We start from the raw sequence: 22,730 nt of genomic DNA on the forward strand, positions 1-22,730 counted from the left end.
TAATTTTTCAAGGCACTGTAGTTTAAGCATTGTCCACTAAACTTCATCCTTCTCCCTCTTCTTCCCCTAGGAGCTTCCCTGAATGCAAGGGACTTTGGTCGGAACCTGACTGCCAGGGAATGGGCCTTGTTTACGGGTCGTTATGAAACCGCCTGGTTGATGACACGTCTTATGGAGCGGCCCTATCCCTTCCAGTACCGTGATACATACAGGTAAAACTCACACTTAAACTTGTGTCATATTGCAAAAATTCCTCCCTGCAGTGAATGCAAAGTGAGGAGCACACTTGTATAAACAAAATATTATGGATGTATGCAAGACTCAAAGCAAAGAAAGAAGAAAAAAAAGTCTGACTGCTTGGTGTACATTTTCTTTCAAACTCAACAGGGTTGTATCATCAAAACCTGAGGGGAACTTAATGCAAATCAGTTCTTATTCCCCCGAGGAGCTGACTTGATGTATTTCAAAAGCTTTACAAATCAGCATCTTTATTTTGGAGAACATCAATCTGCACCAGATGGTTATATATAAACTGAACTGTGCTGACAGCTCTTTAGCTTTGTGATTTTGTAGAAGTGATTGCGACTGCAGTTTTAGAAGAAACGACACCAGACGAATCTCTGACTATTTGGTGCTGCGCATACGCATTGGGCTTGGCCCGAAAGACACAAAACATAGAACAAAATCCTCAACTATAAGGAAACCATGCAATATAGAAAACCTCTATATAATGCATTTATATTAAATATAAATCGCTTGGTGTGGATGTGCTGTGGATTGTAATAAAAATATACTCCCTTTAGTCTAGAGTGGCCACCACTGGCGTCCCTGGTAGCCAGAGCCCAGGAACCCCGTGGCTGTCTGAAGCGCCTCTCAGACACTGTGCGCAACGTCTTCAACATCGCAAATGTCACCAACCCCGAGGATGAAGGTGTTATCGACCACCTGGTGTCTGTTACTACTGCCATGAGAAGCCCTTTTATTGCTGTGGCGTGTCGCACCGTGAGTGTTTATATTATGAGAATATCTCATCGACGTGTATAGTATTTTAGTCTTGTCCTTATTACATTCTTCCCTCACAAAAATGGCAAAAGCTTTCAAATTAAAGTCAGACAATGCCTTGCAAAAGTGTTCGCCTGCCCCCTTAGGTTTTCATATTTTTTCACATTACTGCAGTAAACTCCAATATGCTTTGTTAGATTGTATGTGACAGACCAACACAAAGCAGGGAATAACTGTAAAGTGGAATGTAAATATGGTTCGCTTTTGTTTTGTTTTTTTTTACTAATGAAAATTAATCAAAAGGTGTGCTGTACATTTAATTTGCCTTTACTCTGATGCCACAAAATAATGTCAGAGGAACCAATTGCATTCAGAAGTCACCTAATTAGTAAATAGTCAAATAAAGAAAACAAGTTAACTCTGTATACATATACAGCTGTTCTTTAAAGGCCTCAAAAGTTTTCTTAGATAACATTAGAGAACAAACACTATCAGTGTAAGACTGGAGAGAGGTCAGGAAAATATTTTTGAAAGATGTTTAAAACAGGATTAGGTCATATTACAATAACCCAAGCTTTGAACATCTTACAGTATTCAATATTTATTCAAGAAATAGAAGGAGTAACACACTCTAAACCTACCCAGACAAACTGAAAGGAGAGGATGAATGGGAGGAGCAACCAAGAGGTCCATGGTCACTCTGGAAGAGCTGCAGAAAATCACAGCTCAGATAAGATGATGTGTTGATAGAATAAATATTATTTATGCAGTCTACCAATCTGCCCTTTAAAAAGACTAGCAAACAGAGGAAGGCTATTGTTGACAGGCAGCCATAAAAAGTCCTATTTAAAGATTTCCCCAAACCACGTAGAAATTGCACTGGTCAGATAACATCAATCCTAATCGACCTTCAGCTTTTCTGCAAATATGAATGACTAAAAATGTTGGTCTCTAGATGCTTGTAGCTGGTAGAGGCCATACTTGAAGCCATACTTGAAGCCATATGTGAAGCGTGGCTCTGTGAAATATCGACCAAGCAGGATTAATGAAAGTTCTTGCCACACTTTTCACATTGTTATTTGGAAACAATTTTGAAAAACATGAATCATTTTGCCTCCACAAGACATTAATTTTCTGCGTTGCAATAAAAAGTCCCTGAAATGTCTCGTTGTAATGTCACAAAAGAAGAAAATGTTCAAGGGCTTTCAATATGTTTGCCAGGCACTTTAAAAACAGTGATAAGTGGCTCAATTAGCTCATAAGGAGGAAGGATATATATACAGCATGCCTTCAAAATTTATGTTTTCCTGCTGCCTGCTTAAAGAATTGAGGTAATTAGACTTCAAAGGATAAGTCTTGGTCTGATTTATCTTTTAGTTTTATCAATAATTTCTCTGTTCTTATTAATGACAGAAAATAATTAATTCCGTCATTATCCCATAAGCAGTTTATCCATGCAGGATTACCGGTACAGCAAAATACAAAAGAGTAATTGAGCCTTGTTAAAAAAATAATACCCAGAATTATGACTGATGCTTCTGCACTGGTGCTGTGTTATTCTACATACTGTACAGCTATTTCTACTAATCATAAAACACTCAGTTTTTTTTTTTTCAGGTGTGTCCCGACAGTCCTCCAAGTGTGGGCAAACGTCGCTACGCAGTCCCAGAGATTGTCCGCAAGCAGCGTGCCAAAGAGCTCCTGTGCGCCAACCCCGACAGGGTGGACAGCCACCGCAAACTTTTCCAAAACTCACGGGTCACCCTGGTGGCAAAGAACTCAGAGGACCGCCGGTCGAGCCTTCAAGTCCATAGAGTGGTGCCTCGACACAGGAGCTCCAGCCTGGGCATGGTCTCTCACACGCAGGCCCTGGAGTTGCGGAGAACCAGCCTGCTGCCACTGCACATGGTGCTGAGGAGGAGCAGCGTCAGGCCAGGGTTAAGCATCCCCAAGGTGAGGATTTCAAAGGCCCCCTCTACCACCTATGAACCGGAACCGGTTAGGAGGAAAAGCAGCGCCAAAGACGGAGGGGGGAACCTGCTGCAGATCCCCAAGTGGCGCTACAAGGAGCTGAAAGAAGAGAGAAGGAAGGCTGAGGAAGCGGAGAGAAAAAGGCTGGAGGCTGTTACTAGGAGACACATCGCAGCTGGGAAAAGGAAATAATACAATTACCTCAGGGAAGCTTCTTTTCAATCCTCACAACAACAACACCTGGACAGGTCATGAAGCTAGAAAGATTTGGATGGAATATTTTGAACAAACACATTATACATAGAGACACTTTACTTAAACACTACTTTGAGAGCTTTATTGTGGCCAGAGACTCACCCAGCAGACCTGGTACATTAACTTGTGCTTAGATAATTTATTTTGTAATATTTATTGCTTTCAAATGGACGGCCAACACTTTGTTTTGATGAGTTGTTGAGTTGTCGCATCAGCAATGCACTTTTAGTTTTTAGCCTCTAGAACAAATTACATGAAGAGACATTCAATCCTACCGCAGAAACACGTTCATCTCTTCCTGCCTCGAAAGAGGAATCACCTGGATGGCAATATTCTGGAAGCATGTCTTTGAAACATTTACGGATAAGCGTCTTGTGTCGGCTGAGAAATTTAAACACAAATACAAGGACCTAAATGCATTTGCAGGATATATATATATATTTTTAGAATGCTTATTGCTTTAAAGCCTTAGTCTGAATGTATTTTGAATACATACATATATATTTTGTACTAGAGATATGATTGCTTTTGAAGGTATTTTTATTCAATGCGGACATTGTTTTGCATACGTGTTTTCTAGAGTCCAAGGCAGAATTATTGGAAAAAAAACTTTAAAGCAATAAAATCAGATAAAACATTCAAATATTCACCACATGTTTACAAGACAAAACCAAATTTATGTTTCAGATAAACTATTATGCAATGAGAGATATGTGACGTTGGGGTATGCAGGGTATGGATGATGTGAAATAAACATTTTTTGCTCACCATGATTGAATCAAATGTGTTGCAATTGAAAGTAAGAAACCTTTTATGTCAACAGCAGTGCTGTTTTGCCTACTTATAGATAGTTAAACAGAACTTAATCACAATACAGAGAGTGTCAAAAAAGTAACATACAGTCATTATGGACATGACTGTGAAGTTATCTAAATTAGTTCAGATACACTTGACCTTCAGGCTTGTTCCATCATTTTTCCATTTGGCTTAATACAAGAGTTTAAAAAGCTCATTTTAGCCTGCTTTATCTATTTCAGATCAGTTCACTGTTTTGGATCATTGAACTGTTGAAACAACCAGATGTATTCCAATTTCAATCTGATTGCACCTCTCTGACTCAGTTGATGTAAAGTTGAAGAATTAGTCCAGCTTTTTCATAAGTCCACCTTTAGCATGATGATACCACCACTATGCTTAACTGTTGGTACACAGTTATTACATAGTTCTTTTTTTAAAGTTTAACCTCTGTTGAACCATCTTTCTGTTATTGTGTCCAATCAGCTGAACTGTCCATCCTGACCATAACCTGACCATTTTTCTCCAGATTTGGCTAGTCCATGTGAGTAGCAACATAAAAAATGTTTTGTTCTGCAGCCTTTCAGTGTTGTTGTAAAACCTGAACACCATTCTGCATACTTATGAACTATGCTAAAGATGGCATCCGGACCAGAAAACTAAGCAATTTTAATAAGCTCTATCATTTGTTACAAGAAGAGTGGTCAAATATCCAGCTAGACTCATGCCAGGACCTTCAGTAAAAGCCAGCTTTCTACTCACTGTGCTAAATGGCATTTAAACCAAGTACGTATCTGTTAGAGCCAACATGTAAAATTCTGGAAATGTTGAAATTATCTAAAATTAGCAGCCGAGTCTTTGTTAGTATCAACCTGAGCCGTTTCTGACAAATTGAGCTTCTGATTTAAACCAGACAAGCCATTGAACCGCATGAGGTCACTTTGCTGCTTGAACTTTAAAACAGTTAGAATAATGGGGCAAAAATAAGCTTGATTTAAGCACACAGAGCTGCAATATAACATCGGCTGGAATTCTGAGAGCACAATTTCACGGTCCTTACTCCTCACGGCGATTGCGGTTTAAGTGCCATCCAAGAGTGTGTGTCTAATATACATGGTGATGAGTTGCTAAGGGGTTACAAGGGTTCTGCACGGCCAAACGTTTTCATCAAACAAAATTCATTGAATTCAGAGTGGCAATGTGCTTAGACACTGCCCAAAGGAAATCAGCTGAACAAGACAAAAGATGAGCAGACAGCACATTTCAGGATTAACGAAATCCATAAAAGTAATGCTGTGTGCTGAAATATACACTCTGTGCTACTGTGGACGGTAATCACAAGTTATTTTGACATGCAGAACTTCAACTGACGGTGAACTAAAGCGACATTCATTTGCAGATGAACTCTGATACGCTTATTGTTATTTCATCTGGCTTTACCGTGACTTCCACTTTTTATTTAGTATAATGCAGAGAAATAAACTGATTCACACGTTAGTGAGCGAGACAAAACCTATTAGCCGCTGAATGCATTGGATAATATTTAGGTCATCGTGTCTCAAACAGCTGTTGGCTTAGATTCCAGCCTGGGATTATAAAGCGTCACTGGCTTGGTCAGCAATCCATCTCTAGCCCTCCGTGCAGCCCCTCCTCTTATTCCCACTCTCCCACTTTAACCCAAATCTCTCAGTGAAATTTAGATGCAGCAAAATAACCTTCCTGTCAGTGTGTGACAGCTGTTATGTCACACTGTGGTGATTCAGGCTGTGACCTGATTTTACTGTGGTTGGACACAAACTGATCGCTTTTGTCCAGGCTTCAAAACTCAGAGGGGGAATCCTTTGCTAGCGCCCTCTGCTGGGTTGTATATATATATATATATGTATATATATATATATAATTTTATTATTCTTAAAGGAGAATCACAAATGCCTTTTAAATGTATTCATACTATTTCAATTGTCCCATGTCTTGCCATGTTGTGTGATAAACCAACACAACATTGTGCATAATTGTCCAGACACAAATCCACTTGGAAGACTAGAGAATAGAGTTTTTTTCAAGTATTTCTGATCCAAAGTGACTCAACTTGTGCATTTTTAAAAATTCAGACATACATTTTAGTTTCTAGATGTGCAGAACTGGTAGAGAGAGAGAGAGAGAGAGAGAACCAGGACATGACTTAAAGCTGTAATAACAGGGAAACATAGCTCTACAAAATATTGTTTCATGGGGACAGAAAGCAACACACAATCTAAGCCACATTTCTGAGATTTACATTTGTAAAATACATTGTGTATCCTTTGCTTTTTACTTTGTAAGCACACCATTTTGTGTTGCTTTCTCGGATAAAAAATCCCAAATGAAGTTTGTGGTAATAAACTGATAAAATGAAAGAAGTCATGTGGTATGAATAATTTCACAAGGAGCTGTTGTGCGTCTATCAGAAAGGCTGATTTCAAATAACTATTTTTGAACCAAGCATTTTCTTTGCTTATATACAACGATTGCTGTCAGTTTCAATCAAATTATAAAGAATAATGTAAACATTCTTGTCTAATTTTGATAAACATTTGATGACTACAGAAAACAGAGAGATGATAATATAAATCCACTGAGTTTAATTAAAAAACAGTGATGGAAGAGTGTTGATTAAATGTAGACTACCCAATAAGATAGCTTTCTTGTAAAAAAAAAAAAAAAAAAAGTAAATTCTGCTTATACTTGTATTCATTATTATTTAACCAATTTTTTTTCTTTTAGCACAAACCGTATTCGTTACATCAATCTGCCGAGGTTGCGAGGGTTGAATAATTGCTGCGATGCAATCAAAAATGAAGTAGATCTTTCCTAATGAACAGTATGAATAAATGATTGTCTTAACATTGCAATCAGCATGAAAAATAGCAGATTTAAATTGTGTGCATTGAGGGAAATGTAGGCTGTGCTGATAAAAAAAAAAATGTGAAGGACACTTGGATGAGTGCAGCTCTGAAAAGAAAATCTTTCCCTTTGAGTTTTTTAAAAATAAATAAAAAAATCCAACCTTGCACCTTCATGAGCTAGTGCTGCAGCACTGGCCCGAAGCTGGGGATAACACCGTGTCAGATGGTTCTGGTTAAACTGGAGGCAAAATGTCATGATAACTCTGACATTTTATCCCAGGTGCGTTATCAAAGTATCCACAAGCAAGAAAAAGTAAAAATAAAATATGTGGATCCGAGTGAATATCTTTGCTTCCACCTCTGCCAGCTGATTGAGTAAACCCAAGCGCTGGTGGACAGATTCCTGTCCAGAGAAGAGCAGCCTGGCCTGGCTGAAGCCAGTTTTAATGTTCCTCAGGAACACATGGCCAACAGTTGGTGATGTAGACTCTGGACTAATGTGAAAAAGTGGCTCTAAATGAAAATGACTCGGTGCTGAGGCTAACTTGAATTACATTTTGAGTTTGTAGCTTTTTCTTAATATTTTTTAAAGAGTCAGAAGGAAAAACTGACATAACCTGCTTTCTTTGCTGACAAATTTGTAAACAATTTCAGCGGACAAAGACCTTATATTTATTTGCACAATTAAATTCAAATATTCTGGGAGGACTTCAGGACCTTTCTATAGTATGAATGTAAATGTTAAGCCTGGTAAAAAAAACAACAAAAAAGCCCCTTGTTATACACTTCACTTTGTACAGAGAGTCTGGAACCTCAGTTATAGAGAAATGATTCCTTCCTGGAGGTGTGAATTCTATTTAAATTTTACATTTTACCCAGTCGCTAATGTTTAGCCGTGCCGTATTTAATGCACCAGTTCAAGACTATGAAGCTTACCCAAAATTGTCTGCGACATAAACAACCATCTCTCACTGTGAAGAGAGAAGTGCCCAGCTGAACGAGACGGCTGTTAATATTAATTCATTATTTGGAAGAGTGACCAAGAACGCTTAGCTCACTTTCTCCGCTGCCATTGTGAAAACTACTACGATTCTTAAACAGCACAGAAAATAAATGTCATCATTCACAGCTTCTTCTGTTCACTGATCGGTCCGGTTGACATTCTACCTGAGAAATCCAGGTGAACGACAGAAAGCCCAGACGGAGCACTGAAGTGAGGCTCGTTGTTTTGTGCACAGGGCGATTTCTGTAATGCGGAGCATACATCTTTGCATGCCTGTCGTCGTCCGACTCTTTTCTTCCAGTCAGCGTAATAAGGTCTGGCAGAGGACGAGACAGTCAAGGAGATTGGGTCTGCTTTATTGGGGAGCTTCAGTGTGCAGATCGAGGCTCGCCCCTCCCCCCCCCAGCCTGCACTGACTGCTTTATTGGCCTAACATAAGCTGACAGAACACCTGGTTGCAGATGCTTGTGTAAAGATGGATTACATGCACCAACACCTGGTGCACACTTTATGTGTGTGCGTGTGTGTGTGTATGGAGGGGAAAACAGCTCCAGGAGAGATGATTCTGTTTCATTTCACAGCGCCACCTGAGCCCTTATCCCCCAGTGCAGAGCGCTAATTCACCACAGGACGCCCTGATGCTCCAGGTGAGAAACCTGAGATGATGCATCAAGTCGGATGAGGTGGAGTTTTTCCTCAAGACCAAATGCCCCAACTTTATCCAACTGGAAATTTTGTAATGTGCTAAACATCTGTGGCCTGAATTGTGAAAAGTTTTCCCCATGTTGCAGATGAATAAAAACCAGCTGAAGGTTTCATTCAAGATCTTCCAAACCTTTATTTACTACGACAACCACACCTAACACCCAAGTCCACTTCAATGACTCAAGATTTTGACATTTAAAGTGATTCACTTAAAAAAAAAAGAAAAAAAAAAAGAAGCACAGAACAAAGCTGAAACCTTTTCAACTTAATTACATGAACACAGATAATGATTTCTTCATGATAAGATACTTTTTTTTTTTCTGAAAACCCAAACCTTAGTGTTGCATCAACTGACTAATTGTAAGAAAATGAGTAATTAAAAAAAAATAGCAGTGATCTGGTTTTATTTCTTTAAATATGAATTATGGGGTTTCTGCTGCTGATATTCAAATAAATCTTTATGCTGCAGCCCAAACAAATGTGCTATTCTCTTAGCAAACTGATGCGTGGAATGTTGTGTAATTATCCTAATGTTAGCGCATTATTACCTTTACCTGATAGCTCATCTCTGTACTCAATAAACGGCTTGTTTGATGTTTAAACCAAACACAAAGCATCCTTCAGTTGTTTCCCAAAAGCTGAAGTTTTCTTCAGGTTTTTTGACTTTTTTTTGGCATCATTTCCGCTGTACCGTGGATTAAATAGACGTTATTTAACACAGACTGGAATGAGGCGTTGAAACTCGCCTATATACGAATAGTAAGAAATAATTAAATGGGAATAAATCTAATGGGCTTTGTAATGGTCCAAAAGCTACAAATGCTAAGACATCATAGATATTGTGCTTTTTTTCTTGTCTTTTTTGTTTTCAACAAAGAAGCAGTATATAGCATCAATGTTGATTTTAAGTTCTTGCTCAATTTTGTGATCTACTAAACCATTTTCTATGATTTCTTGCATTAAAATGGCACACAGGAACAAACATAATGCGCTTAAATTGCTTGCACATGCTCTGATAGGTTAATACTGTCTATTATGCAGTAATTAGTTTGACGTTCTCTGTTTATTTTTGATACACTGTTTGGTTCTGCAGTTAAAATGTGACAACATGATGTGTTGCATTAATTTGTTTGGTGTATATGGTTTACTGGAGGAAATCCTGGAGCCGAGGCTCCGCTGAGGTTGTTGGGTTTGCTCGGTTGTGATTGGCTGTTTTAGCTCGAAGAGAGCTAAACCCACAATCATTTTTGTTTCCCCCATCCGCTGCTGCTAGAAAAGCTCAGTATATTTCAAGTTAAGACTGATGAGCTATTGAACAATCCCTGCGAAGGAGAGGTCAGGTCATGAAAGTGCAGAAACAGTAGTGCGGCACCGAGTGCAGGGCACGAGCAGGACTTCTACGATACTTGCACTGACATGTGGCATCAGCTGCTGAAACATTTCTCGAACATGTAAAGCAAGAAGCAAATTTTAAAAAAAGAAAAAATTACTGGGATCATTTAGCAGAGGTCTGTGCCCTGGTTGGGAACCATCTTCATCCTACGTGTTCCATTGGGAAGGCTGGCTGGTGGAGTAAAAGCAGAGCTGCTGGAGCCTGCTGGTCCCACTCACTTGCGGGGCTGGTGGATGTGCTGGTTGATGTGCTGCGCGGGCGGCAGCTTGGGGACACCAGGCTGGGGCTTCTGGTGGGCCACCTGAGCGGCTGCGGGCGTGAAGTCTTTATCGCCCTGGAAACAACAGGGTCAGTCAGGGATGCACTCAACACTAAAGTCAAGTTTATTTGTACAGCACAATTCAGGAACAAGGCAGCTCAAAGTGCTCCACACCATGAAAACGCCATCCAGGAACCGATTATGAAACAAGCAGTAGACATTACATTTAATTAAATGCCATCATCAAAATTATCAAGCAAATACACATCAGGTATATCGATCAATGTTCCAATTACAGGTAACCAAAGGCAGCTCTAAGCAGGTGGATTTTTAGCCTTTTGAGCGCCTTAGCAGCTTTCTGGAAGTTTGTTCCAGATTTGTGGTGCATAGAATCTGAATGGAAAAAATATATATAACATTTCAAAATGGGTACAAACAACATTTTATTCCAGCTCAAGATTTAACGCTCTTATTCTCTTCAGGAGTAGCGGATATATCTCTCTACGAGAAAATGTGTAATGCCTTTGTCTGTGACTCCATCAATGACTTTCATGGCAAGAGCAGAGCAAAAACGACAGAACATTCCCCACACTGATTTAGAGTTTATCAGTTTTATCACATAAAATAAATATATATAAACATTTACAATTTCCAGTGCTTGATTGGTGGTAGGATGGAGTCTGACTGGTGAAGCATGGGTCTTACGCCACTACCGATACCAACCTGGTATTGATATATGTTTTTTAACTTTCTGCCCACCTCTACCACTCACCCCTTCCAAATCTAAAGTCAACCACAGGAAAGGGTCAAACTTGCTTCCAGCCACTTCCTGACTCACTTCACTTTCTCCCCGTCTGCAGCTACAGACAGAATGGGTAAACTCTCTGCAGGACTTGCATATAAAACTTGCATGAGAGCTGGGTTCAGAAATTTGGACTCTGTTTTAATGGCTCCAAAGGGCTCAAACTGAACCCATAAGACACTCATTTGCACTTTATTTCTATGTTTGGCAGTGGAGAACGCTTACTGGCTATCACTGGCAATAACCACAAAAAAAAAACAAAAAAAACAGCGCTCTGCAAGACTGTGCATGTGTGTGAAACTGTACTATTATAGACAAAACATCCTCTACAGGAATGCTGAGTGCTCTTGAGAGAGTGCTTTGTTAAACATCCTCTGTGTGTCAACATAAGCACTTATTTAGAGGTGTGTTTGCCAGCAGACAGTGGGTGTACTGTTTGACCCACTTTTAAAGCTCTCCCCTAAAACACACATAACACTGAGGAACTCCCTAAAGTGAGCAAAGAGTATGAGGAGAATAACCCATCTGCACAGCAACTACATCTTATGTATTACTTCGGCGAACGCCGGCGGCCATGATTGTTAAATCAAAGTAGGGATGTGCTTGTTCACAGAATTTTAATCAGCGTTTTAATACAATCATGACAAAAATCCTCATTTCATTTATTTTTTTCAAGTTTTTTTTTTTTTAAATCTCTTAGAGATTTTTAATTCTCCTTCCAAAGTTGTTCTTTAAAACTTATTTTATCACTACTGAAATTTACTTATTATTTTAATCAAATTTCTGCAACTTCTCTCAGAGCCTTTGCTGGAGATATGTTTGGCCTTTCATATGCAAGTGTTGAGTTTGTACTACTAATGTGGCAGCGCAGTAGTTTAACAGCGCGTGTATGTGTGTGTATTCTTCATTTAGAGGTAAGCCCACCGCTAACAGCGAAAGAAGGAGATTGAATTGACCTCCAACGGTCCTCCTTCTTTCATCTGATTCTCAAAGCTTTCTTTTAACTCTTTTTCCAGCTGATGCACAGATGTAGGTGGAGATGAAACCAATTAAATGCATGAATTAGCTAAGTACAAATCCTTCAACATAAAATCAAGGCTATTATAAGAAACTGTGAAAGAAAGTGGCAGAACAACATTTTATAAACATATCGGAAAAACTCCATACACACGCACACGCGTGCACACCTAGCGGTGGACTTTTCCAAACACACACACACAGAAGTGTTTCACTTAGCCCTTAAAAGGCTTTCCTGGGGCTTTGTGCACGGCTAGCCAGCAGGTTTGATGGCAGCGATAGGGGCGAATGGGAAGGCTCGAGGAGGATTGAGGGATAAATGGGATGCCTGCCACATTCTGATATCGCCGCAATCTTCCGCAAACAATCCGCCTGGTCTGACAGAAGGCACGTGGAAAGGTGGGGAATGGAGCCATCCTGGCTGTCAAGGACACTCCAACACAAAAGGAAATAAAAAAAGCAGAGCAACCTTTGCAGAAAAACAAAACAATAAAAAAAAAACAAAGGCGGCAGACACAGAGATATATGTGGTACGAGGAACACAGTAACGTTCAACATTTACAGAAGAAAAACTTTGTTGCAGAAAAGTAAATTCACGTTTTGGTTGCCCAGCAAGAAGATTCTATCACATCTTCATGTGATCACACTCTTTCCCCAATATGACTGATAATATCTGTGCTTCCCTTTAAATCCTAGACTTTTTCTCGATACTGATTCTCAAAACCTTTGAGCTTTTCTGGTTAACCTGTACCGCTCCTCTCCCAGAATAAAATCACCAGGTGAATGATGCCTATTTTAAAATCTACTGGTGGTCAGAGTAGATTTCATTCATTTTATTTTTCTTTGGTTTTTCCTCTTGACAATATTGCATCTTATATTGCACAAACACCAATAAGAACAAGACACTGCTCCTGGTGAGACAGCTATAATGAGAATATGAGATTCATATTTGATAACATTGATTAAAAATAAGATTCATGACAAGATTCTGAATGCATTCATTAAAAACAGAAAGAATTACCATGAATGCAAAATGCACGTAGGAGGAGGGCAGTACTGGACTGATTCAAAGCACCATCTTAAAAAAAATACAAAATAATAATACAAACAGCTAAAGTCTACAAACTGCTTGAATAGTTGGGTTCCATCAATAGAACCGATTTAAACTGAGATGAGGATGGATGGATAGAAGGACAGCCTTCTGTTTTTAACTAAAAAGTCTTACCTTTGTGACCACTCCAGAAACAATCACCGGGACCTTCGGAGGGCTAAAAAGAAAAAAAAAACAAATAAGAGTTTCATTAAGAAAAATGGTTTTGGAATGAGTAAATATGAGAAAGTCTGACAGTTACAAGTAAAACTAATCCAAACACAAGCGCACCCACCGGCTAGATGTAGAAAACCCCATTGTGACGCTGTGCCAAAATACGGACATTCCAAGCTGTCAAAACACCTGCAGTTTTACACACTTTGGCAGCAAAAACACGCACACACACACGCACACACACGCCGTCACACAGCGGATGGACCTGCCAGCAGCTTAAATAGCCCCCATTCATTCTGGCCAAACGCTGGTTTTCACAGGCTGCAGATGGAGAACAGGAGAGGAGAAGCAGCGGGAAAACCAACGCTACCAGAGAAACGGAGAGCTACGAGGAGGAGGGCGATGAAAAACTGAAAGAGGTGGAAGGTGGGGGATAAAAGGCGAACATTCAGGGGAGGAAAGAAGGCACACGAGGTGCAAATGCAGGTCGGAGCAGAAACGGGAGGCAGAAAAGGGGGAAAAGGAAGCTGGCAGTGAGAACAGGGAGCCAAATGCTTTTATAATAACCGACTGTTAGAGAAGATGGAACAGGCTGAAGGAGAGAGGGGAGCGAGTACTCGCTCACACACTGAGGGGAAAAAGGATGGAGGCCGAGAAAAAGATGAGGAGGAGGAAGGCGGAACCTGAAGTGAGTATCGACCTTGGTGTGACAAACGAGTGCAGTCTAATTTTACGGCGGCGGGGGTACAGTTAGCCACCTTCAAACTCCCCTCAAAGACACAAAGTACAGCAGCAAACAAGTTCAACTAAAATGTTTTCTCTTTCGCCTTTCAACAACCTAAAAGATGAAAAGTTGCAACTTCTGGACCTTTGAAAGCATCTGCTGTTTACATGGAGAAATGGACTGAACTTGTTTTTAATCACTCTGAATTTCCTCCACGACTAAGTGTTTCTCTCACATTGGTCTAACATAGATCTCTGCAATTAATGTCCTGGCATAAGAAAAAAAAAAAAAAGCCTCCTGCTACGCGTATTAATGAGAATATTTACCTCCTGGCAAAAACTCAATGGCTGCATATGTTGGAATTTCACAAATCTTGCACTGGCTTGGCACTTGTCAAAAATGTGAAGTTGAGTGTCTCTTTATTAGCAATTCAATTAGCTAAGACATGGCATTTAAACAGCACAAATGTCCCCTTGTCCATGCAAAAGACTCCACGAGGCGTCGGTGTGGAAAAAAAAAAAAAAATTCAGAGTCTGAAACATTTCAAGCTAAGGGGAAAACGTCGGGTGCTGTCAGAAAAATAAGTGCATATTTGGCAATTTACTCTATTTGTTTATGCGAATGAACGTGTGAGCTAAACTGCAGGCGGGCAAAAGGAATATGCTCGCAGTACGAATGTGACAGCTGACTGAAAGAATAATACACACACACAGTATGTTAACTCACTAATCAAGCCGTAAGAAGACTATTTTAATTGCAGTATATATCCCAGAAATACTGCATGCAAACTTGAGTGGTAGTGGGTGTTTTAGAACATAAAAACACATTCAATACCTTCCCAAAATCTTCAGATGATCATCATCATTTTTTCATTTACTCTCTGAGCCGATGCAATAAAACAAGAGTTGAGTGAAAGAGAAGACAGGCATTGAAAGTTAGAGACCGACCACAATCTTCTGCGGTTTTGGTTTTATGATCCCAGGAAGACGTGGCAGCTTTTCCGAAGAAGCACGAGGCTGCAGGGGGCAGCAGAGAGCCATGCTGCAGCCATTAAGGGAGTTGCACTGTCACAGTCGATGAGGAAGAGTTTACAACAAAAGAGAGGGGGGGGGGCGAGGCGGGAAGAAGAAGACAGAGCTACACAAAGCAAATCTAAACCAACAAGACAAAGGGTAAAATGAGCATGAGTTTATTGTTCGGTATTTCTCTCCTTCTCTGCTGTTAGAATTAAAGCCCCAGCTTCAACCACCCCACCCTGCCCCCTCATCTTTCTCTTCTTCAGCAGAGCAGGAAGTTTGTTGCCGTGGGCGAGGTGGTGGTTGCCCTGGAAACAGATGCCTGTTGCTTGTCCTCCTCCCATCTTTTCTTCTTTTTCTCTGTGCAACTTTTTTTTTTTCCACCACGAGCTGTCAGCTAACTGAACATTTTATCATAGCGGCTGCATGCAAGTTCACAAGTAGGGCTGCAACTAACGACTGTTTTAGTAATCGATTAATCTGTTATTCTGGTGATTAATCAATTAATCAGATGAAAATAATTGCACACGCTACAGACTTAATTTAACCACTTAAGTCTTTTTTATACAATATCAGAAATACATTAAAAGATGTAAATAAATAATGATTTCTTTTTATAATAAACATTTTATTCCCTAAAATGTAATATCAGAATTCCTTTAGTAAATGTGAACAGGGTGAATCTAAACCTATGTCACTTAAAACATTTTGGCTAAAATATATTTACAGACAATGGTGTTTTTATCTTAAATGCAATTTTGTTTCCCCACCAAATGGCAATTTTTTGAGTACGTGTAGTCCAGTTAACGATTAATTGATTGCTAAATTAGTTGACAATTACATTGACAATCGATTAATCACGATTAATCTTTTCAGGCCTATTCAGAAGCACCTGAATAGGCGTTTCCACAAACGGTGGAGAGAAAAAAAAAACTGATTAGTTCTTGCTTTTCCTCACCAATCGACTGGCAATATTCTACAGGAAAATGAAGACACTTTGCTCGACTGAGCAGCAGATTTACTGCTGGTGTGTTTGAGTGGCAAATTCATCCGACAGCCTCTGAGCAGGATCTCTCTCCTGGGTCTCCTGTGTGCGTTTCTCCCACTCTTCAGCCCAACCGCCCCCCCCATTACTTACCTGCCACATTTATATCTACAATATTTTCACGACACTCCCAGTGCCATAATAATAATCCTCCTCCCCACCATAATCCCTCATCCATCTTTCCATCCATCCATCTCTCCCTCCCTCCCTCTGTGGCCTGTCTGTCCATGTCGCTTAGATTGGTTACAGCGGGGGTTCCCCTGACTATGACGCTTCGCTGCCTGCTTCTGACGCAGAATTTACAGGGCAGACACCTGCTAGAAGACCCCCCACCAACCCCCCGCCTCACCTCCTCTCCGATTCTGTGGCTAGATAGTGTGACAAAGGCACACCGCACACGAGTTTCACTGGCTGCGTGGTGTTACTCAACCTATGTTCTGGGAACATGCTGGCAGGTAATTTTCAGGTAAAAAACGATAAACATATCACGGTGAAGCAAATGCTGTGTTTTCTTTTTTTTTTTTTTTAAGGCTGAAAAATCAAGAAGAGTTTATCAGGCAAAAAGATGAGTCGAGAGGGGCTTCCTCTGTGATTATGATCTACTACATGTTTAATTTGTTTACACGGCTGCAGGAACGATTTTCTCTTCTGATTCTGTGATGACAACAGCAGTTATATATATTATGAACCCAAAAACTCAATATTCAATCTAAGATGAATTGAACTGAAGGCATTTTCCAGATCTTTACAACGTGTGGCAATAAATGTGGCCATGATATTGGTGGTTTTTAAGTGCGAATAAAGTACCTATCTATGGGATTCTGGAGTGTATTTCCTACCTGATATTGTTTTTAAGCCTGATTCAATCATAAAGTGAGAATGAACACAGAAAGTTTTATTTTTCCCCCCTAAGCAAAATGATTAAGTTCACTAACCACATTACAGTAAGAACACCAACAGTTGCTAACATAAAAATCATAGTCAAACTATTTTTAGCCAAAGATCACAAATTCAGGGCAAATTTAAAACTGAAAAACAACAACATATGGCAGCCTCACATTTTTCATACACTTGGCATAAGTCCTTGCCCTCTGAACAAGCATCTCAAAATAAGGAAGTATGTATTTACAGGAATGGAAAAGCTGCCACACCCCGATCTGACTAAGGTCCTTCTGACATTTTTACAATGCAACCTCTTCTCTACCACGCTGTTAAAAAAAGAAACCAAGTGTTCAAGTTTGCTTTTCCTTTCTTTCTCTATCTAGCCACTACTGAACAGTGGCTAGATAGAGCCACTCTTTTTTTAACAAAGAATTCCAAATTTAATTGGTCGCATAAGAAAATCAATTCAATTCGACAACGTTTCCTCGAGAAAGTTAATTCGCCTGGAACCAGGTGCCCATCTGCATTATAATCAAAATTCTGAGACTAAAGTATCCTTAATTTTTTTTTTTCCTCTTCCATGCAGACACACATTTTAGACTGATGTCTATTTTTTGCCACTCGTCCTGCTACAAATAAAACTGGGACAATAGGTAGTTAATGACTGGCAATGACAACACTGGCTGACATGCTTGCTGTAATTTACAGAAAAACACTCAAAGAACAACCAGAGTGGATTAAGAACAGGCAGGTTAGTGGTCGGCAACGCTGCTTCTGTGAAGATCAGCCTCAGAAAATTTCACAACAGTTGGCAATGTTCTTGAACCCTGCTCTCTGCTGTGTAGTGCTTGTCACTTGCCATTTATCACCACTCATTAACGCGCACACACACACAAACACGTTGTGTGAACGCAGCACCTGTACCAATATGCACGTAGCTAACGGGACCCCATGAATATTGAATAAGCTCAGAGAGGAGGAGTTTTTGTTGGAGAAGATCAGAAGCAGCACGCAGCAACACCTACCAAACAGAAAGCTGTGACCAGCCAACAGAAGGAACAAAAAATGTTTTAAGGCAACAAAAGCCGAACTTTGCAGGCACGGAAGCGGAGCGATGATTGTTGCTCCGTAAAGGACTCTGCGTGATGTAAAACATGCAAAACAAGGCCGGTTACGGCAAACAAAAGTCACTGCTGAATAGGCTGCTCGTGTTAATGCAGTAATTATGCCGTAATCATGTTGTTTACTAAATTAGCAAGCAAGAGGGCAAAAAAAAAAAAAAGTTCCAGAGCAAAATGCGTACAGCCCGGCTTATAGAAAAGAGAAAGCTGCTAATTGCTTAGTAGCAATTATAGGTCCTGTGTTTGATTACCAACCTACAAATCACCACATTTACGCCTTGCTTGAACATCTACTCAATCTGTTATACATTCACTAGCATCTCATAAGAAGGAAATTGTGAACGTATATACATTACTTCATAGTTGCACTACATAGAGCACTCTGTATGTCCTTGTTTTATTGTTTTCCTTCACATTTCTCTGGACTTTCTATCATTCCTGTGCGTATTTTCCATTTGGCAAGATAGGAGTCACTTTAAGGACTTCTACCAGACAAAGCTGAAAACCTTCCTCTATGATGAAAGAAAAAAAGCATAATTTAAGGTGTTTCTTTTTTTTTTTTAGTTAGAAAAGAACCTCTGACTAAAAAAGGTTATTTTAGTTAGTGGTTCTTTTCTAAGAATTTAAAATGAATTGCTTCTAGTGTTGTGAATATTTAGCTCTTACAGTAATCAGAGGAAAAAAAATGATCTCAGTCCTTTCCAGTTCCTGTCCTCACCGACGCTGATTACACTCATATTTTTTACTTGAACATTCACTTCATCTCCAAAGGTCCTGGGCATAGAGAGCAAACTAAATTGTTTATGTTAATCTTTTTTTTTTTGTGCTGTTATGAGTGTCACTATTTAATTTTAACATTAAACACAGACTACATTTTTCTTAAGCATACATAACTGTTGCTAAATAGATACTGCAACTTTGCTGTACTAACACTTTTTTAACAATGATTAATGTTTCAAGCACCTTTGAATGAGACCAAACCAGCCACCTATTTCTTTGGTTTTTGCTGCACAATCACTAAGAAATTTGTTCTGTGGGTTTATAATGTTCACGTTCTGTCAAAATGTATCTGTAAGAAGCAAAGCTGCCTTGCCTGCTGCTGACGTACTCCTCCTCCTCTTCTTTCGGAAGCGGCTCTGGTGCAGGAGTTGGCTGATGTTTCTGCACTATCCTCATTCCCCCTGCTTTTACTGCAACACACACATGCAAAAATTACCCCGACACTTCACCACGACAAGCAGGACTCTAATACAGAATAACACTAAATGCGTCACAGGTTTATCAAAACTGAAGTCTGACATTTGTCGAAGATTCTGAGTGCAATCCAATGTCCATGAACCACACACTTACACCACTTTAAAAGCACAACTGTGTATTTTTATGTACTTTACTGGGCTGAAAACCTACATTTTTAGTCTATCACTTGAACTGCGTCTTGAGAATTAGCAAAATTGTCAAAGTTTTTACTTTAACTAGACAGTAAGTTGTGTTGCTGTTGGTAATTCTTTGACTGCCAGTTGTGTCCCTGTTGCTTACCTACTGATTAGCAGTCACTGGTGTAACTGTGACTGGTAAATGAAAGCAAAATGAACTTCTGTACCTTTTAGTTTCGAGAGTTTCCAATAACATCAACACTGGAAACTTTTTCACTGTGTATTTTCTTTAACATCATGTTGAAGCTTTAATTCAAAAACCCCCAAAAAGTAAAATTTCCAAGGTCAAAGATATGGTTTATGATTTCAAGACCTAATATTAAAAAAACAACATACATTTCACTAGAATTTTATTCTTTTAAAACGCTGTAAGTGTCTTAACTTTATGATCCTGGTATCATGTAAACATTCTTTGGGAGCCATCTTTTACATGAAATAATTTATCATGAAATACAACTTTAGAAAAGTTTACTAACGTATCTGCATTGAAATTTGCAACCTAAGAATTTGGGATAATCTAAAAACCATATGATGGCAAAATTAAAACGACAGAAGACACTATATTTCTGGCAAATAAACAACAACTTGACCTCGCCCTTTAACTTTACTAGGTTTCCTTTTGTAAACACAGACACATTAAAACCTGCATGTTTGCGAATAACAGAGACACTGTGACCCGGATTTTCTTTATGGGGCACGTACTGATCACAGGTCGGGTCCAAGGGCCATTCTTTATCATACTGTGATATCAGCCAGCGCTGCAGCAGCTGCTGTGGCCCACTGCCACACTGCTCTTGTCCACGTATGCTTTATCGTTTTGGGTTTGTTGTTTTTTTCTCCCCTTGAGCCTGCTTCGCAGCTATCCATATCATCTCAGCCCCGCAATTTAAAGATTTGCAACGTCTCGCAGTGATTGCTCATTCTCTGGGTTATCCTGCAAGATCTGAGGCCAATCAGGAAGTAGGGAAATTAGCAAAACAGAGGAATATGGCAGATCATTACAGCACGCAATCTGGATGTGTGAAGAGCGGGGATCTGCCAGCACAACGGATTGCATGAGTAATATCCGGAATCATGTGATTCTTGGTTGAAGGCTCTGCAGAAACGCGGGCCCTCGGGTCTATAGGAAGCATTTAAAAATGGGGGAAAAAAAAAAAGCAGCCCAACCAGACAGGGAAGTTTACCTGCAGGGAGATGTCCGCCTTTGGTTTCCACCTTCTCCTTGGGGGGCGACGACATGCCTGCTCTGATGTGCAGTCTGCTGCCGGCAGGAACCGAACCGTCCAAACAAAGCAAATCTCTGCTTTATTCTGCCTCAAAACTGTCCACTACTCTTCAGTCTGTATCGTCAACGTGGCTTTTTCCTGAGCATTGTTTAGAAACGATGCGTGATGACGTCACGGGGAACCGTGCAAAAGCGCGGTGACGTATAGCCGTACGTACGCGCCTTTATAAAAAACAAACAAAAAAAAAAAAAAAGAAAAACTGAGGCGCCCGTCTGAAAGAAAGACTTTTTTTTTGCACTTGATAAAAAAAACAACTTGCAAAAAAATTATAAAATAATAATAATAATAATAATAAAAAACCTAATAAAGATAGATGTTTTCAATTGCACCCTCTCTTAAAAAAAAAAAAAAAAAGCATTTATTTAATTGTTTACAGAAAATTAGGTGCCATTTAAAGAATCCCAAGCGGAACATCCTGAAAATCATTTTCCGGGCAAAGTAAACTTGGTATTAACAACGCATTTGGCAGTTGTGCCTCAACACAAAAGCGTAACTAGTTTCAAATTAAAATGTTAAAAACTAAACAACAAAACAAAGTATTATATCAGATATTTGATTATCTTTTGCAATATTTGATTAGTTTTGGCAAGTTCCATATAGGCTACATGAAATGGCACAACAGAAAACCAAAACCTACTTCGCTTCAGATTGACTTTATACTGTACAGCCTCTGCAAAATAGTCATTTTAAGTAATAATAATCCTATTTAGCTTTATTATAATTTTCTACTTCATTACTACCCTACAGCTTTGAAAACGTATTCATACCAGTGCCTTTTTCTTTTGTTACATTCTTACTGGGACTAACACAAATTATTATGTATGATTACGAAGTGAGAGGAGAAAATGGTTTATTTTTCAAATTTATATAAAAGTAAATTAAGTATAAAATTTATAAGCCAATACTTACATAGTACCACTCTACCAGTCCTTTTAGAACATATCAAAACTATCTTCTCAGATTTAGAGTGTAGTTTTTCTCCATAATCCCATAATCCCAAACATTAACCAATTTCTGCATGACCTCTAGCGATAACATGGGCCTCATGATTGTTTCTGTGTTTAAAGATCTTTCTCAGCTTATGTGGATGAGCGTATGTTAGATTGCCAGTTGTACTGAGTAGTAGCTTAGAATACTGTTTGATAACTTGGCCCTGTTTTAAACTCATTTACAACTATCCCTGCACTTACTATATTGGAGTGATAGCGAGTAGTTCCTCCTGTAAATGGTGGGTGGCCGGTTTGATCCCCCACTCCGTCTCTGTCAATGTGTCTTTTGGCAAGACACTTCATCCGCCTCTTCTGCTGGTGGGGGTCAGAGTCTTGGCAGTCTCACCTCTGTCAATCTGGGCACCTGTGACTACAATATAATAGCTTACCATTAGTAGTGCGTGAATGTGTGTGTGTGTGTGTGTGTGTGTGTGTGTGTGTGTGTGTGTGTGTGAGGGGGGCGGGGGGGGGGGGGGTCTGTGTGTGTGTGAATGATTAATCTGTGGACTAGACAAGATACTATATAAACATACGGGCCACTCCTACTGGATTTTATTTCAGGATTGAATAGTAAAGGAGTAAAGGAGTAGTAGCCATATGCATGCCACACGTTTCAGATTTTTTTTTTTTTTTTTTTTTACATTGAAGAAAAAAAACATTTACCATTTTCTTCCAATTCAGTATAATTCCAACCTTTGTGTTGGTTACTCGCACACATTCTCAATAAATTACATCGAATTAATATGCATTGAACCTTTGCATTGAAAAGGTTCAGTGGAAAGGCTCGACTCAAGGTTCAAGCCTGTACTGCAATTTAGAAAAAAATAGAGTTAAATATCAATTGATTTTCCTTGTTTTGAATTGTAATCATTTTCACAACAAG

At 39.4% G+C, this 22,730-nt stretch overlaps 2 protein-coding genes across 2 annotated transcripts in view; one reads left to right on the forward strand and one right to left on the reverse strand.

Moving 5' to 3' along the window:
- Positions 1-8,836, forward strand: part of ankrd33ba (ankyrin repeat domain 33ba) — a 21,259-nt gene extending 12,423 nt beyond the window's left edge. The window contains exons 4-6 of the mRNA XM_028004898.1: positions 71-212; positions 804-1,002; positions 2,620-8,836. Of these exons, the coding sequence (XP_027860699.1) occupies positions 71-212; positions 804-1,002; positions 2,620-3,165 (887 nt within the window). The 3' untranslated portion in view covers positions 3,166-8,836. The remainder of the gene's footprint in view (positions 1-70; positions 213-803; positions 1,003-2,619) is intronic.
- dap (death-associated protein) lies at positions 8,730-20,971 on the reverse strand. The gene is made up of 4 exons (XM_028004899.1): positions 20,757-20,971; positions 19,233-19,329; positions 13,313-13,355; positions 8,730-10,343 (listed from the first exon to the last, which is right to left on the reverse strand). The coding sequence occupies exons 1-4, from the start codon at positions 20,809-20,811 to the stop codon at positions 10,224-10,226; spliced, it is 315 nt and encodes a 104-aa protein (XP_027860700.1). The 5' UTR covers positions 20,812-20,971; the 3' UTR covers positions 8,730-10,223.
- Between the last annotated feature and the right edge of the window lie 1,759 nt (positions 20,972-22,730).

The sequence above is a fragment of the Xiphophorus couchianus genome, chromosome 21, assembly GCF_001444195.1.
Source record: "Xiphophorus couchianus chromosome 21, X_couchianus-1.0, whole genome shotgun sequence".
Lineage (NCBI taxonomy): Eukaryota > Metazoa > Chordata > Actinopteri > Cyprinodontiformes > Poeciliidae > Xiphophorus > Xiphophorus couchianus.

Excerpts from the sequence above, each read along its gene's own strand:
- dap (XM_028004899.1), bottom strand. The coding sequence starts at position 20,811 with ATGTCGTCGCCCCCCAAGGAGAAGGTGGAAACCAAAGGCGGACATCTC. Across the intron at positions 19,330-20,756 it reads AGGCGGACATCTCCCTGCAG|TAAAAGCAGGGGGAATGAGG; the intron begins GTAAACTTCCCT and ends TGTGTGTTGCAG. Across the intron at positions 10,344-13,312 it reads TTTCTGGAGTGGTCACAAAG|GGCGATAAAGACTTCACGCC; the intron begins GTAAGACTTTTT and ends TGTTGTTTCCAG.